Here is a 17,180-nt window from a genome sequence, read left to right on the forward strand (position 1 = left end):
TAGGTGCCACTGAAATGCCTGCACTTCTCTCTGATGCTCCAAAAACGGAAGTTAGAGGGAACTGAAACATCGCCATATTTTACAGGGTTGTGTGTTATCTTTTCAGAATTAAAAAGTGGCTTACTGGCACAAGTGTGTGTGAGACTGTATGTCTGATGTTCCGAGTAAAGAAAAAAGCCTTAGCAACTACAGTACAGTATGTGCTACGTTTGATCACCTGTGTGTTTGTCATTGGGCTCTGTTCATGAAGGCCATTGATGTGAGAATGACAGAAACTGTGAATATTGCTGATCACCTGCGTGGCTTTTTACTGAGTTTTGCTTCTACATGAATGTTGACCTTGTTTCTGGCTTAAATCTTTTCTTATGTTGAGTGCTGGGGCTGGTACAACACTTCTATCTTCTCAGGTCACAATAAAACAGACACAGGCTGAGGTTATGATGCAAATAAGCATGTTTTATTTATTATTAGTAATCAAGCTCAAAACGGATATTTGCGTTATTTGTGATGATGTCATTGGACACTTAATTTCTCATTAGGACAGCATGCAAGCTCATTTGATCAAATTCTGAATAAAAGCAAATTCATTAAGCACAAGATGCATTTCTGGTTTTGCTTGTAAAACATTTCATCTGTTTGCCTCATTTGCTCTGGATTTCCTGTTGGAAAAAAAGAGGGAATTTGTTCAAAAATATCAAATGAATATATACACACACACACACACACACACACACACACACACACACACACACACACGGGCATGCACAGACAATTGAAGTCCTTAAGTTACAGGTCTGTTGACGACCATCACCAGGGGCGTCGGACTGGGGGTAAAAAGGGGACTGAGTACCCAGGGCCCTCATGTGAGGAGGGCCCAAAAAGATGCTAGAATGAATAGCTGTGGATGCGGGGAGGGGCTTAGAATGCAACTATTATTGTAAGTTTTTATTTATTTGCATTTTCTTTCACCTCTATTTTTTTCTATTTTTATTTAATCTATTGATGTTTGGTTGTTAACTTCTGGTTCGACCTGATCTGTCATGTATTTGTTCTACTGTTTGTTTTTGTGTTTGTGGAATGTATGATTTTTTTGTGGAGTAAAATAAAAACTCTTACTACTTACTCTTACTACTTACTACTTACTCTTACTAACTGAAGGATGTAATTTAATATTGCTCAAATTTACAAATAAACATAAACTGTATATCAGGGGTTAATGTCTGAATAATAGGAAACATGCATGCACATAAAGGTACATTCATGCTTCCTCTCTGTATCTGTCCTATAAGGGCAAAATGCCAGAGAAACAACAAAATGCATGATAAATGGAATGAATCATAAAGAAAAGCTACGAAACACAAAAAGAGAGGAAAACTTCCATCTGAAGACAGAATTCACAGCTAGGTTCAATTAAATGTTATTATTATTATACTTAAGTTAGATCACATTAAGGATAGCGTGTACATAGCAAGTTCGAAAAAAACATCGAACCACACAACTTACTTTCATTTTTAGAGGAAATGCTTTCTTTGGCCAGGTTTCAAGTGACGTCTGGAAGCAGTCGAATCTGAAATCAGAAAGAAAGCTAAATCTGTAAAAGCTGCTTGATTTCTTTATGGTACTGCTACAATGCACATGAACATAAGTATGATCTTCTAAGGTATCTATTCAGTCTGACCTAGTCTGTCAATTTTAACAGTAGAAAGACAGCATGAGAGAGTACTGTTTGTTACTGAGAGTACGGTAGGGGGTAGCCAGGTAGAAAGACAAGTGAGAATGTAAGTAACTCAGAGAAAATACACCATGGATACAGAAACAAGCAGGAAGTTATTTAGTTAGGGAGATGGTAGGTTATATGGGTAAAAAGGTACGTACTGCAGCCATACAGGCGGTTCACCCGAAGGATGTCATTAGGACTCATCTGGGTGGCTCTGCCAATGGATACATTGTTGTCGGGGATAGGAACGATGGTTGGCTGCCTATTTCTAGAGAAGGCAAACCTACGGTACACAGTAGTGATGAGAGGTTTAAACTGTATTGTTGAATGACAACGGAAGCTGATGTATGGATCCATACTGGGCATGAAGTGATTGTAGGTGATTTAGGGACAAAATCCACAGTGCATGTTATTTGTAAAAATGCATTCTTCAACAGTCTTAGTTATAGACAAATCAATGGAGTATTTTCCAAAGTTATAGTCCTTAAATTAAATTCCCCCTTTATGTTTACTTGAGACTGACCTCCCCCAGAAAAACGGCGAAGCAGCAATTACGACCCATATTTAAAGTGATGGTTCGGAGTAATTTCACCTGCGGTCCATGCCGCACTGACCTCGACAAAAAAAAAAACCAGAAGCTTTTTTCACCTGGGTCTAACATTGAGAAAGTAAGGTAGCGTTATCAGCTGAATAGCTTAGAATCGCATAGGCTAATGGACCCCCTTTGCTATTGTAATCACCACTAATTCAATACCAATGATACCAAACGTTTTTTTCTACACTAGTACAAAAATATAGTTGAATGCACTCATAAAACGATGGATTGGAAAGTTTGTAAGTACACCAGAAGTTTATGAACACTTGCCTGCTCTCTTCTGCTCTCTGTTGCTGCTGCTGCTGCTGCTCGCGTGTGAGGGGACAATGGAGCGGGGAACTGGCTGGTGAATCGGCGCAGCAGGGTCGGCATTGCATTTGCTTTACGGCACCGTTGCGATGAATAGAGAGCTGAGCCAAAAGGCAAAGTTCTCGATCTACCGGTCAATTTTCGTTCATACCCTACCTGCAGTTAGACGAGTGCTTAGGGCCGTCTACAAATTACTACACCGAAAAGAGATACAACAAAAATATTTATTAATTTAATGATTAAATAAGGTAATGTCTCCAAACTTACCTCAATTATTACTTAATTCCTGCTAGTTATACTACAGCACTTACTTAAAAAAAAAGTTAAATTAAAAAATATTTTTGTTGCATCTCTTTTCGGTGTTGTAATTTGTAGACATCCCTAAGCACTCGCCTTACATTAGCAACAACAACAGCAGAGACCAGAAGCCAGCAGGCAAGTGTTATTTACATAAACTTCTGGTGTACTTACAAACTTTCCAATCAATCGTTTTATGAGTGCATAACCTATATGTACTAGTGTAGACGTTTGGTATCATTTCGGGCATTATTGGTGGGGTTATTTACGAGATACAAACGTGGGTGCATTAGCCCCTGCGCTAAGCTATTCAGCTGATAACGCTACTCTACGCTAACGCTCCCAATATTAGACCCAGGTGAAAAAAGCTTCTGGGGGGGTGTTTGGCTCGAGGTCATGGTGCAAAGGACCCTTGAGTGAAATTACTCTGAACCATCACTTTAACTTGATAGTGTTATCGCCCTCCAGTGGCCGTAGTAGTTACAATGGCAGCAAAGCTGGAAGTGAGGAGTGAGGTGACAAAGTATAAGAGTGCCACATTTCCATTGAAGAGGGTAAATTGGGGTGGTGGGTCAAACAAACACAGGACTTTCACCCAGGAGACTGGGGTCCATGTCCTGTTTGAAAATAAAAGTAAATGGTGAGTTTTTTTTTTACTTTACTGACCAGACAAAGATTTGTCAGTTTCTGTGTCACGTGCATAACTGAAAGTAAGTGAGGGGTTAGGGCTCACACTAACCCCCTAATCCTAACCCCCTAACCCTGATTTTAACCCAAACCACAATATTTTATTAAACTTAAATACTTAATGTTGGTTCCCTAATATAACCAAGTAGTTCTTTGTCTAAACCTAACCAAACTGTGACCATTTCACAATAATTTTTTTTTAAACTGAGTTTAAGATTTGCACAGAAGAAGGATGTGGATTTTGTCTCTTTCAGTGGAATTGCATTAGGAGAGGATCTCTTCATGGCCAGTATAATGAGTGTCTAAAGTGTCCCGTAACTTGTTCAACGTACATATAGGCATGTGAGTATTTTTTCAAGAAATACTTGAAAATGGAAAATCCTCCATTAAAAATGCATAGTTACGTTATATGTTATACATTATTTCCTAGTTAACATAGCATAAATACATTGTTGTAGAATATTATAATTAAGTTCAGTGAGTGAATTTTACCTGTCATATTGCATGACAGAGCCGTAGTCATAGGGAGTGCCAAGGTTCCTTGTTTGGACCTTGGTAAATTGGGACTCCAATCCTGCAGGGGACCACACAGCTTAATCAAATGTTTTTATAACAGCTTGTCAGTCAAAATGGCTGAAAAGTGCAATAAGTAAAGGGGTTAACTTAATAGGTATATCTGCAGTAAACTACATGTCACGTTTTCTGTACACATGGCTGCTCATTCTAGAGGTCTTGATAACTACATAATTGACATCCCTTGCTACTGAATAACTGCAACAATGATATGACACTTAACATTTTTCACTTAGACACTCCTTTTCAACACTGTGTGGAAGTCTGGTACAGTGCCTAAAGAGTGGCACAGAGATCAGAGTGTGTGACAATTACAGTGGTATGACACTTCTCAGCCTCCCTGGTAAAGGCTAATCCAAAGTGCTGGAAAGGAGGGTTCGGCCAAGAGTCAAACCTCAGATTGAAGAGAAACTCGCCCTGGTCGTGGATCAACGGACCAGCTCTTCACTCTGGCAAGGATCCTGGAGTATTCCCATTGGGTTTACATGTGTTTTGTGGATCTAGAGAAGGCATATGACCGGGTCCTCCAGGAGGTACTGCGGGAAGGTGCTGCAGGAGTATGGGGTACCTTCTTAGGGCTATCCAATCCCTGCAAGTCCAAAGCAATAGCTGTGTTGGCCTCCGCCAGGGCTGCGCTTTGACACCAATACTGTTTGTGATTTTCATGGACAGGATATCGAGGCATAGTTGTGGTGGGGAGGTGTTGCAGTTCGATGAGCGTTTTTTTGCAGATGATGTGGTCCTGATGGCATCATCGGTCTGTGACCTTCAGCACTCACTGGATCTGAAGCAGCTGGGATGAGGATCGGCACCTCTACATCTGAGGCCATGGTTCTCAGCAGGAAACCGATGGAGTGCCTACTCCGGGTAGGAAATGAGTCTTTACCCCAAGTGAAGAAATTCAAGTACCTCTGGGTCCTGTTCGCGTGTGAGGGGACAATGGAGCGGGGAACTGGCTGGTGAATCGGCGCAGCAGGGTCGGCATTGCATTTGCTTTACGGCACCGTTGCGATGAATAGAGAGCTGAGCCAAAAGGCAAAGTTCTCGATCTACCGGTCAATTTTCGTTCATACCCTCACCTATGGCAGTGTTTCCCATACATATGTACTACTTGGGTGCCCCGCCAAGGTCGATTAAGACCGGCCCAGGTAGATAAAATCCAAATTAAATCTTTTCCACAATCAATGTATTTTTAACAGCGCACCCAGATCAGCGGCATCCAGCCCCTCCCCCTCATAAAGTTGTTAATATAGGCCTATATAACATTTAAACACCAGGTAATCAGGTATTTTATCTGCTGGACCATAACATTTATTTAACAAACCAACCAGATTTGATTGACAAATCATATCAAAGGCTACACTTCATCTGAATTGATCTGTATCATCTTCTAGTCTTCTAGTTTGTTTAATATGTAATATTAAAGTTATTATAGTTAATGTTATTCAGTACTTTTTTTTCAATAAATAGTTCATAAACCTTCATTTGACTAGCTTATTTCTGAACCCAGCCATCATGCACTGTCACATCCTATGCCACCTACCACCACAAGTAAATTCTCAACCTGTGGGAAACACCGTACTCAGGTACAAGCGGCAGAAATGTTTTTTTTCCAGAAGGTGGCTGGCTCCCTTAGAGATAGGATGAGAAGCTCATCTGTTAGGAAGAAGAGCCGCTGCTCCTTTGCGTGGAATGGAGCCAGTTAAGTTGGTTTTTGCATCTGGTAAGGATGCCCCCTGGCATGTCCAGCTGGGAGAAGGCATCAGCCCTCAAGACCCAGGACTGGCTGCTGTCCCTGCGACCCAATTCCGGATAAGCGGATGAAGATGGATAGATGGATTTTTTACTTAAAAGTTTAGAGTAATAAAGGCCAGTTGTATTAATTGTATCTTTTGCTTAAAACATTTCTAAAGCTCCATCTATATTTGACATAAAGAAAGTCTGTTACTCGACCCACCAGGCTCGACGTTCTCCAGCAGGATGCGAACATGCTCGTCCCTGTCTGACCGGTTCTGTTCATGGTGGAAGCCCAGGGCGTGGAGCAGCTCGTGTTGGATGATCTCCAGGAAAACACAGCCCCGGCGCATCAAAGACACTACCTGGCCATTACCACGACGCCCGATAAATGAGAAACACCTGAAAGATAGAAGTAAACCAAACCTTTGACTAACTAAGAGTGTATTTGTGCAGACATATGTGTTATGTGCATTGTGTGGTCCATACCCTTCGCGAGACTGGATGTCCACAAAGTCCCTCTGTCCATTAGCCAAGGGGGTGAAGCGGATGCAAGTGGACTGCGCAAATGAACGCAGGCCTTGGATGATGGTTTCTCTCTCTCTTGTGGCTTGACAGTAAGAAAAACAACATTATCAGTTTAATGGGTTTTATTGCTGTCATCTTCTAATTCACTCTGCTTTCATATTAAAAGGAGACGTTTAGCACTTTTACTATACGAGTAGACTACTATACTACTACTTTTACTATTACCCCTACTACTATTCTGGTACCACAACTACCACTACAACTACTACTGCTGCTCCTATTGCAATACTAGTGCTTTTGCTCTTGCTACTGCTGTACAAATCTACTACTTAGGGCTGCAACTTACAATTATTTTCATTGTTGATTAATCTTTTGATAATTTTCTCGATTAATAGATTGGTCTATAAAATCTCAGAAAATGGCGAAAAATGTTGATCAGTGTTTCCCAAAGCCCAAGATGACGTCCTAAAATGTCTTGTTTTGTGCATATTTCAAATATATTAAGTTTACTAGTTTGCTGCTGCTACTTCTACAATTGTGCTTCTACTAGGCTATTATTTACTGCTGAATACAGAAGCAAAGTAAAAGCCAAGCCTTCAGTACTCACAGTACTGGTTGGAGATGCGGTAGGGTACATAGACGTTGCCGTCGGTGGCTTTAGGCCACAGGCAGCCTCGTGCTGTGCAGGGATCAGCGTTCTGTAGACCTGTTGGCACTGCTATGTCTCCAAATAACACCAGAGGGTCATCAACGTTCTTTCCTGCAAAATCACATGACAAGATTGATTAATGTTTTCATCTATTCTTATTGATCTGCATTTCATAATATTTTTTATTTAACTGCTGCGTTAAAAGCCCGTCAAATCTGGGTCTGATATAAGCTCTTCTTCCACTATGCAGGATCTCTGCTGTATACTTTCAGGTATGTACTGTAACACCAGCATTATTTATTATTTATATATGTAAGGTTAGATAAGTATTACTGTACATTTGCTGCTTGAGTTATAATGTCACCAAAGGGAATGAATAAAGCAGTTGCAGTGGAGATGAACATACCAAGATTAACATTGGCCTTCTCTAACAGCGTGGACACACTGAAATCGTCTTCTTCAATGGTGTTGCCTGTGGAGTAGAAACTATTTGGTCATGTATCAGTTACACGATGGCCGACTATATTTTTACAGAATTTTTACTGTCTGAAAAGTAGCCCAGTCTTACCAGAGTTCTCCTCACGCTTTTCAAAGGAAGCCTGTCATAAGACACAAAGTAATCGTTGGTTAAATACAGTTGAATCGTTATAGAGACACTGAATTTAAGATGTGAAAATTGGCTTTTAAGTTCAGAAAGTGTTTAGTTCAGTCAGTGATTTGACTTTTATTCCAAGACTACTATGGTCTCATAACAATAGCATGTAGGCAGAAATAAAAATCATCAGCGGCGCCTCTACTTCCTCCGCAAACTGAAGAGAGCGAGAGCCCCCCCACCCATCATGTGTTCCTTCTACAGGGGAACCATTGAGAGCATCCTGTCCAGCATCCTCCGCTGCCTCCAATCGTAAGACCCTGCAACGCATAGGCTGCTGGGCAGATCATTGGTGTCCCACTCCCCTCACTCCTGGACATTTACCAAACCTGCCTCACCCGCAAAGCAACCAGCATTGTGGGTGACCTCAGCCACCCCTCAAACAGCCTCCTGCCATGTGGGAGAAGGTACTGGAGCATCTGTGCCTGTTCCACCAGACTGGCAAACAGCTTCATTCCCCAGGCAGTCAGGAAGCTCAACACCCTCCCCTCTCTCCATCCCTCTCACCTTTGCCCCCAAGAACTCTGGACTCTGAAACCCTCCTCCCCCCATCATGATCAGCACCAGCCACTTTATAATGAAGACATTCAGGACTCTTCCTTTTATATTTCACAATATTTATCTTAAAGCAACACCAAAGATTCTTTTGTACCTTAAAGGGGCACTATGCAGTTTTGGCCATTTCTTCGCTGTTTTCTCGTTTTTGCTCGCAGGTTTCTCTATAGAGCTCCCCCAACAGCTTCGGAAAAGATATTTCGTGCTTACGATGCTTACTCGTGTCTGACTCCTCAGTCGGTCAGTCTGCCGTTTCCTCTTTCTCTCTTCCTCCGACGATGCTTTCCCAGCTTTCTGCTTCTTTTTTCCCGGCTCAGCCATGACGATAGTGTGAAAAACTCCATTGCTACCTTGTTCTTATAGCTAGCCGGTTCCTGTATGTGTGCAGTGCCGTGAAGCAATTTGTTACATGGCAAGACCTGATATCATGTGATACGTCCTGACGCTGAGGCAAGCAGCCTGCTGGCCAAAAGTTGCAAGGGTGTTTTTTCTGCTCACAGGCTCTAGGGGAAAGCGAGATGACCACCATTCAACCCCCCAAAAAGTCAAATAACCATTCCACTTGTAACAGGGTGAACGGCACTTCTGCAATCGGTTTGCGGCCCTCTATCGGCTATAACCGCATTATGCAAGTTTGCCAGATCGAGTAGCGGATCTGTAGTTCAAATTAATGTAGTTCGGTAATGGACAATTCCACTTCCAACCTGTAGGGGGACCGAAGAGGAAAAGTGCTTTGGTGTTGCTCTAAGTAGTCTGTACTATTTCAGTGTAACGTATCTGAGTGTAGATTTTATAGGAAATACCTGGCAAAAAGTTGCCAATAAAGTCTTGTAAAAGTGCTGTTAATTACTGTAGAAAATAATTACAGTATATTACAGGATACCTTTTACAGGTTTTTGTTGTGTATAAACTACAGCAATTACTTTTTAACAGAAAAAAATTAATTGTAATCTTGGTTACAACATGATCTTGTACTCTATTTAAATTACAGAAGTTACCTGGCAACTTGAGTTGCCAGTACATAGCTGTTAATACTACACAATACAATATGTTGTTTTTACAGTATTTTTTCATGTGTTTTTTCCCGTTAAGTGTTTTGAACTACACCATTGTATTAGATTCTCTTCACCTGTTAATTAAAACCAGAGTCAGAGCTGCAACAAAACAAAACTTTTATTAAAATCAATAGAGCGTTACAATCCACATGTAAATATTTTTTGACAGTTAAATCAAAAAAACATAAAGATTGTAGCTAAAAAAGGATTGACGTGAGCTCTTCTTCTCATGCACCTTCTTACGTCTTTGGCTGTCCAGCTTTACCATCTTGGTGCCACTGGTTGGGTCGATTCCAATTAAATATCTGAAATCACAAAAAGAAACTGAAAAGAAACTGTTTATAAGGAAATGTAGGTGATAGTCATCACTGTTGTCTTCAGCTGTGGCGCCCACTGGTCGTGCTTCCCTCTGCACCTGTAGCTAGATGACACACGTAATGTAGATTAGCGTCACATTCGGTTACTGATAAGGTTGTGTAACTTAAAACTCCGCAGCCAACATTAATGAATGGAGCTAATGTCTAATAATATCAGTGATGACTCAACCTATCACATCTAATATACATTCAAAAATCTTTCCACTGGACCAAAAAGCCTGTAGTCTGACGGCCATTTATCCCAAAATCAAAAGCCCACCTTGTCTGACGTTATGTAACTGTAGAACTGTAGAAGTTAAATGTCAGCCGACATTACAAGTATTTCTTAAAGCAACACCAAAGCACTTTTCCTCTTTTGTCCCCCTACAGGTTGGAAGCAGAATTGTCCATTATCAAACTACATTCTTTCATTCATTCCAACTACAGATCCGCTACCCAATCTGGCAAACTTGCATAGTGCGGTTATAGCCGATAGAGGGCTGCAAAGCGAATGCAGAAGTGCCGTTCACCCTGTTACGAGTTGATGAACCACTAAAATGATTTTTTTTAGTGTTGCTTTAAAGAGTCATACAAAGTCGAATGTTATGATTACGCTATGATTTATACATTGTATTATGATTTATCTGTTAAATTGAGCAATATCTAAAGAGAGTCTGCAAAGTCACTGGACTTACCGTGTTTTCGGAACAACGGGCATTCAAAGCAGTTGGCTTTTGTTTTCAGGGTAGCAACACATCGGACTAACATTATGGGCTTTCGGTCCAATAGATTTTTTTGTAACTATTCAGAATACAGATGGGGCAGTCCCCATACTTCAGGACATAGGGTTAATGTAGGCTATGAATGTAGGCTAACGCTAGCTAGTGTTAGCTTCACTAACTGTTTTCTAAAGAAAAAATACCTTAGCTAAAATAATGTGAAATTACAGTCACTGTAACATTATCACTTAACTTTAGATTTAGATTTAACTTACATTATTGAAAAGTAAAGCACTCCGACCGTTCCTCCTCTTCTTCAGTTGTCAGATGCTCCTGTTAGTGATGTGCGATACCACTTAATTCCTGTTCGATCCGATACCAAGTAATACCCAGGCTGGTATTGCCGATACCGATACCAATACCAATACTTTTTACGTATTTTATTTGTAGTGTGATGTGACAAATAGTTTAAAGTAAAATAAAAAAGTAGGCTGTAGGCTTACCAATTCCAAAGTAGGCTATAGCTGCATAAAGTCAAGACAATAAACTACTCTCATATTATTTAATTATAAAGAAAATCTCAGAGACTTGTACAGTAAAACAGGTTGAAAATTACACACAAATAAAAAAATGTCCACACACAGCGTCACTGCTGTCTTTACAGCTAAAATACAGCCAGACATGACTCCTTTTGCGGTCAGCCATAGTCACTTTGCAGTCTGCAGTCTTCATAGCGGGAAATTAAAGAAGGGCTGCTGCAGCGGCCGGCTCCGTCACAGAGCCGCAGTGCACACACAACTGACCGGCGGAAGGAGAAGTAGTTCCTTCCCCTAACCGGTTATAATCAGACTTTTCAGGTGACAACAAGTTACTTATGATAACATAAACACTCACTCCAAATTACTGAGTTTAAATATCGATCTTTTTATATGAGAATCGATACTAGAGCAGGAGACGTTGGGATCGTAAATATCGATACTTTAGTATCGATCCGCACATCACTAGCCCCTGTTTCAAACCGTCTTGTGCAACGCAGTATTAACAATATTAAACTGTATATGCATAATTTACAGTCAGAACGCAACTTGCCTGTAATTTAACAATATGTTACCATGGAAAAATGCTGTCAGCTAGTGTAATTATTTTGGACCCACAATGTGATATAAAGCTAAACTTTGTAAAATGTCAGAACAAGAAGTAACTGTAAAGTTTTACAGTGTTACAGCGTTGATTTTGCCTTACATTTGCACTATTCAGAATGTATTACTGTATTGTACATATTACTTATCTTTTTAATTGTATATATAACTTATCTTTCTTTATCATATTTGTATATATTCCTTGTCTTTTTTATAGTATACTTGTCGTACGTGTCCTTATTGCACTGTGGGTCGGAGACAAACATATTTTCAATTGCTCTGTATGTCTGGCACATATTGCAGAATTGACAATAAAGTTGACTTGACTTGAACTTTGAAAACTAGCATTTTTTTCTTCAAAATTGCAATGTACATCTTTCGAGGCAGAAAAAACTAATTTCTTGCAATCACTTACTGTATCTAAGTTTTAAGTCTGACTATCACTCAGAATTACGAGTTTAAACTCAGAACTCAAATAATTTTTTTACATGAGGCCCTAATCCTCTTCCGTATCACACGAGAGATAATCTTAAAGTTGATCTTGGTTTCGCAAATTTTATTTTTTCACCTTGCCTTACAGGGCTTCCACACAATTTACCAAATTATCTTTGTTTACAGTTTCCATATAAATTACCACACAATTAAATAGAAAAAGTTCCATGATACTGTACATTGAGCAGTCAGACTATACTGCAGATCCTTGTATATTATTGAAGACAAATTAAACTATGCGCTGTTAAATTTCAGAATGTATTACATTTCATTTCAAATTGTGTCATAAAATGTTAGTGTTTATCTTTTTATAGAGAAAGTAATGCAAAGTGTCTGATGAGGTTTACCTGTATAGTAAAACTGTGGACAGAGAAGAAGAGGACACTGAGCACAGCCGCCTGGAGCATCATGGTTATAGGACAGCAGCAGCAGGAGACTCAGAAAGAACTGGGGAGTGTTCCAACTTATATGGGTGTGAAAGCCAACTAACTTTCATCCTAATATGGCAAACTGCTCACCAAAGACATGTTGACAAATTCTGATCAACTGAAAGTGGCAGTTATTGCTAAAAGGGACAGTAGTTTGCGTAAGATATGGGCTTTGTTTCCGGCTCTCTGTCCCCAGGCAGGAGCAGATAACATATTTTAGCAGTCAATGATACAAAAAAAGGTGAAATTGATCAATTTACTGACAAAAAACGTATCTCTTTTTAGACTCCAACATAAAAAACAAATCCTACATTAGTAAGGTATAAATGGCAGAAAGGCATGTTTTTATTTATTTTTTAGGAAAGGTTTTAAATCCCAGACCTAAAGCTGAAAAATTAAAACCTGTTCACAGTTTCTCAAAAAATTTGCTAGACATATATTTTATATTTTCAGGATCTTCTCATGAACCATTTGTACATATAACTTTGAAAAGTAAAGCATTGCAATTTGTAAGTATTCCTTGTATATTTTGCTGTATGAACCACAGTAACAGATGCTGTATAAGACCACTCTGGTTGACTTGTAAAACACAGGACTTCCAAGCAGGGGAACAGAGTTCATGTCCTGGGGAGAACACTAAACTTTCACTACTTAGGGTCAGGGCTGTAGTCAAGTCCACCTTAGTACAGTCCAAGACAAGTCCAACACCAGGGTCCTCATTTATATGTGTGCGTCTTTATGTGGTCGTGTCTGATTGTAGGTGTCTGTTTGTGGGAATGTTGTCTTTCTGCACCTGCTATTCCCAAACAGTTATCATACAAGTTACCAAATTGTTACATTTCAAGCACTTTCACCTGTTTTGCACCAATAATGATCCAAAATCTTGTTTCTATTTTTACCTTTTTAATAACTGAATTTCCTTTCTCACAAAAAACGAAAATGATCATATGATCATAAATGTGATCTCACAGGGGTAAATGGCAAATATGAACCATAAATGATTTATATATCATTGGTAATTGAGCTAAATCTGTTAAGTATTAAGGCTGCGTAACAACAATATGAACACTAGGGTTACGGCTTCCAAACAGGATTTTGTTTCGCTGTTCTACCTCTGTTAGGAGCACATCGATCTCACAATCACTGAATCGTGTTTTTTCCCCATTTTCCCGTTTCGTGATTGGTGATCAAGGGCTCCTTTCAAGTCTGGAATATTCATTGATTGATTAACATGGACCTTATTAGGACAAATATGGGACGACCTTGGGAGGAGCGTGAGGCTCGTGCAGGACCGCATAAGGTAACGCACGTCCGTATTTATAACGAGAAGAGTGCGTACCGGTGTGCGCCGCAAGGTGTTATAAATCAGAATATTGTTTTTGCGTACGAAAATTCTGACTTTTTTGCGCACGAAATCTTTCAGAATAGAATCTACGCACAGTTTTATAAATGAGGCCCCAGGACTAGTCGAGTCAAGACCAAGTCCAAAGAGGTTCAAGTCCAAGTCAAGACCGAGCCCAAAAAAGTTTGAGTCCAAGTCAAGACTGAGGCTGAATGAGTGACAGTCAGGATAGGGTCAAATTAGGCCACATTATTTACTTAAAATATAAAATGGAAATGTTCCCATTCTTAAACTTATTACTTGTCCTGAATAATCCATTGTACAAAGAGCTCGCTGGCATTGTGTCTGTGGCCAAAATGAAGATGATTGATAACTGATGATTGAGGTATATGATGCAGCCAGGCATAAACCAGGAGACCAATCTCGATGCCTGTTCTAGATGGATTTTTTATTAAACTAATACCTGTTTTCTGAAGTTACTTTAGAATTAAAGCATATAGTGCATGCACACTAACCCCTACCCCTCCCCCAACCATTTTGTCGGTGATAGGCTGGAACGTGATTATTACATTACATGGTAACACTTTATAATAACCATCATTAATAGATGGAAAATTGATAGTTAATTCATCTTTAGTTAATTGTCATTTAACTGTTAGCAAACAGTAATTTTACTGTTAACAAACAATTCAATTATAATTAATAATGTTTACTAATTATTAGTAGTGCTGTAAATTAACAGTTTATTGTAACACATTATATCCCTCATATACTATATTAGGTATTAACCTTTAAGAAACCATTTTTAAAACATCTATAAACATTACATAGATGGACCAGATATTCCTAACACTTTGTTAAGGGTTACTAGTTGGTTTGTAAACTGTCTAGAAACACTGTCTGAATGGTTATTATAAAGTTGCAACAGATGACTTGTTAAATAATTAATAAATACTTTGTAAACCATCTATAAACATTATTTGGATAGATAGTTAATACTTTGTCAGTGGTTACTAGTTGGTTTGTAAACTGTCTATAAGCAGTGTCTGGATGGTTATTATAAAGTTGCAACAGATCAGGCACTGCTGAGGTTTGTTTTGCGTCTTGTGTAAGATACATTACATGATATACATTTCAACTGCCAACCACATGTAAGTAAGTAAAAGTAAAAAGTGTGCTGAGACATTTTCACAAATCTTCAGAGACATGTAATTACAGCATAAGGCAACCTTTTGATTCATGGTTAGAAATTACAGATACTGTAGGGATCAGTTATAGGCTATTGATGAAATCTACTTTTGGGTTGCCAGGAGGCTAATGCCTTTAACTGATCTTTACACAACTCTTCTGTGTGGTTAGAATCAGAGGTGCAGAGTTGTGAAAGCCTTTTTCTGTTTATATGACTTCTCCAAATTGAGGGGCACATGTTATGTTTGCTTTACACGCAGTCTTGCAAAAAACAGAAACATTGACAATTTGAAATAAAGCCTAAATTAAAAAAAGACAAACATTGTCTGAGACTACCTTAATGACAACATTACATTTACTTGAGTACTGTGCTTAAGAACAATTTTAGGGAGATTTGTACTTACTTATTTTCATTTTTGGAACATTATACTTCTACTCCATTACAATTTGGAAGCCAATTTTGTACTTTTTACTCCACTACATTTATTTGATCATGTTAGTTATTAGTTATTTTGCAGATTCAGATGAAAACAAAATACTAATAAAACTAATAAATTATGATATTATGGTTTAAGCTACCCAGCAGTATCTAAAGTAGCTGAAATTAGCCCCAGATTTACCAGCTATAATACTAATGATGCTTACATATCAATGCATCAATAAGTATAATCCAATACTATATGTTATTTGATGGCCATTCTGCAAGATGAGTACTTTTACTTTTAGTACTTTTTGGTACTTTAAGTATAACTTGATGCCAATACATATGTACTTTTACTTAAGTTAGTATTTCAATACAGGACGCTTACTAGTACTTCTACACTGTTGTATTGCTACTTTTACTTTAGTAAAAGATCTGAGTAGTGGGGAGCCCTGGTAGCTCACCTGTTGCCCCATGTACTAAGGCTCGGTTCTAACCACAGTGGCCGGGTTCGATTCAGACCCGCGGCCCTTTGCTGTATGTCACCCAACTCTCTCTCCCCTTTCCTGTCTTCAGCTGTCCTTTCAAATAAAGGCCAAAAAAGCCTTAAAAAACTATCATGCGATTTTGTTATTTTCATCTTTAATCTGACTGATCCTTCAACATAAAGACTAGGCCTACATTTTATGTCATTCAAATACATACTTCAATATATTTGCTTCTCATTTGTTTACATTAACAAACACATATCAAATTAACTAAATGTTGTAAAACAACTCAAATTAATTAATTAACTACATTAAAAATTGCTGAAATGATTGAATTGTTTCTAATACAGAATGTATTAAACCTGACAATTAATAGTTTCACTTCTTGATTGTCAAATGGTTTATGTTACCATCTGTAATCCAGTCTGCTGCAACCATTTCTCATCACACTTAGACTTAGATTTCTAAACAGAGGTAATGTGGCTTTGTCTTGTGACATGTCTATTGATGTAAGAACAAGTGAGGAAAATGTCTCAGTATTGCATGTTTTGCTCTGTATACTCAGTGGTGGGATGTAAGTAAATTTACTCAAGTACTGTAATTAAGGGCCGAGCAGCGAAATCCATGTTCCCATGCATACTCACAAAACTTTGCATTAAGTCCAGTCCTATGCCAAATGTAAGCAGTGCAATTTGTGTGCTAAAAGTCCTGATGGTGGCGTTACAACAGCCATCTAAAATTCAAAACATTTAAAAATTTAAAACAAATTAACCATACATGCTACAATGTCCCAACTTACGTCAAACTGTAGCCCCAGTGGAGAAACTATCCTCCGCTTTTGCCAGTAGCAATTTTGAAGTCCATAACTCTACTTTTTGCAAAATCTGCTAAACTTGTTAAACCTATCTCTTCCCACATTTTTGTCAAAAATGTAGCCCACAGTGCATTAACACGTCTTACAGCATACAGTAGTATAAACAAATACTGCAATTTTTTCCAAATTAAATATTGATCCTGATGTTTATGGGGAAAAAAATCACAACATTTAGAGGTCACTTTAGATTTAATGTGCAAAACTGTGATTTCTTTCTTAAAATATTTGAATTGTGTCCTCATCTTCGCCATTGCAGTCAATGCAAATACTGCATCTTTAAACATCAGTTTGTCATTTATTGTAATTTGTGAAAACGCATTATTAGAGGCATCTCTATGTTGTCTAGACAAAAGTACACAAATTCTCAGAATCTTTGGTTACA

General features: G+C 38.7%; 1 protein-coding gene and 1 long non-coding RNA gene across 3 annotated transcripts; both read right to left on the minus strand.

The window, feature by feature from the left end:
• Positions 1–615: 615 nt before the first annotated feature.
• Positions 616–12,533, minus strand: LOC120555532 (low choriolytic enzyme-like). The gene is made up of 10 exons (XM_039794279.1): positions 12,405–12,533; positions 7,658–7,688; positions 7,496–7,561; positions 7,048–7,200; positions 6,402–6,522; positions 6,136–6,314; positions 4,098–4,179; positions 1,876–2,000; positions 1,504–1,567; positions 616–659 (listed from the first exon to the last, which is right to left on the minus strand). The coding sequence occupies exons 1-9, from the start codon at positions 12,465–12,467 to the stop codon at positions 1,512–1,514; spliced, it is 876 nt and encodes a 291-aa protein (XP_039650213.1). The 5' UTR covers positions 12,468–12,533; the 3' UTR covers positions 616–659; positions 1,504–1,511.
• On the minus strand, positions 9,452–12,395 carry LOC120555539. 2 transcript variants are annotated; one of them, XR_005638728.1, is made up of 2 exons: positions 10,702–12,395; positions 9,452–9,766 (listed from the first exon to the last, which is right to left on the minus strand). It is a non-coding gene; the product is annotated as an uncharacterized LOC120555539 (long non-coding RNA). The 2 variants fall into 2 exon arrangements; XR_005638727.1 differs by having other exon boundaries at positions 9,452–9,772.
• Positions 12,534–17,180: the final 4,647 nt, after the last annotated feature.

Source organism: Perca fluviatilis, chromosome 3 (genome assembly GCF_010015445.1).
Source record: "Perca fluviatilis chromosome 3, GENO_Pfluv_1.0, whole genome shotgun sequence".
NCBI lineage: Eukaryota > Metazoa > Chordata > Actinopteri > Perciformes > Percidae > Perca > Perca fluviatilis.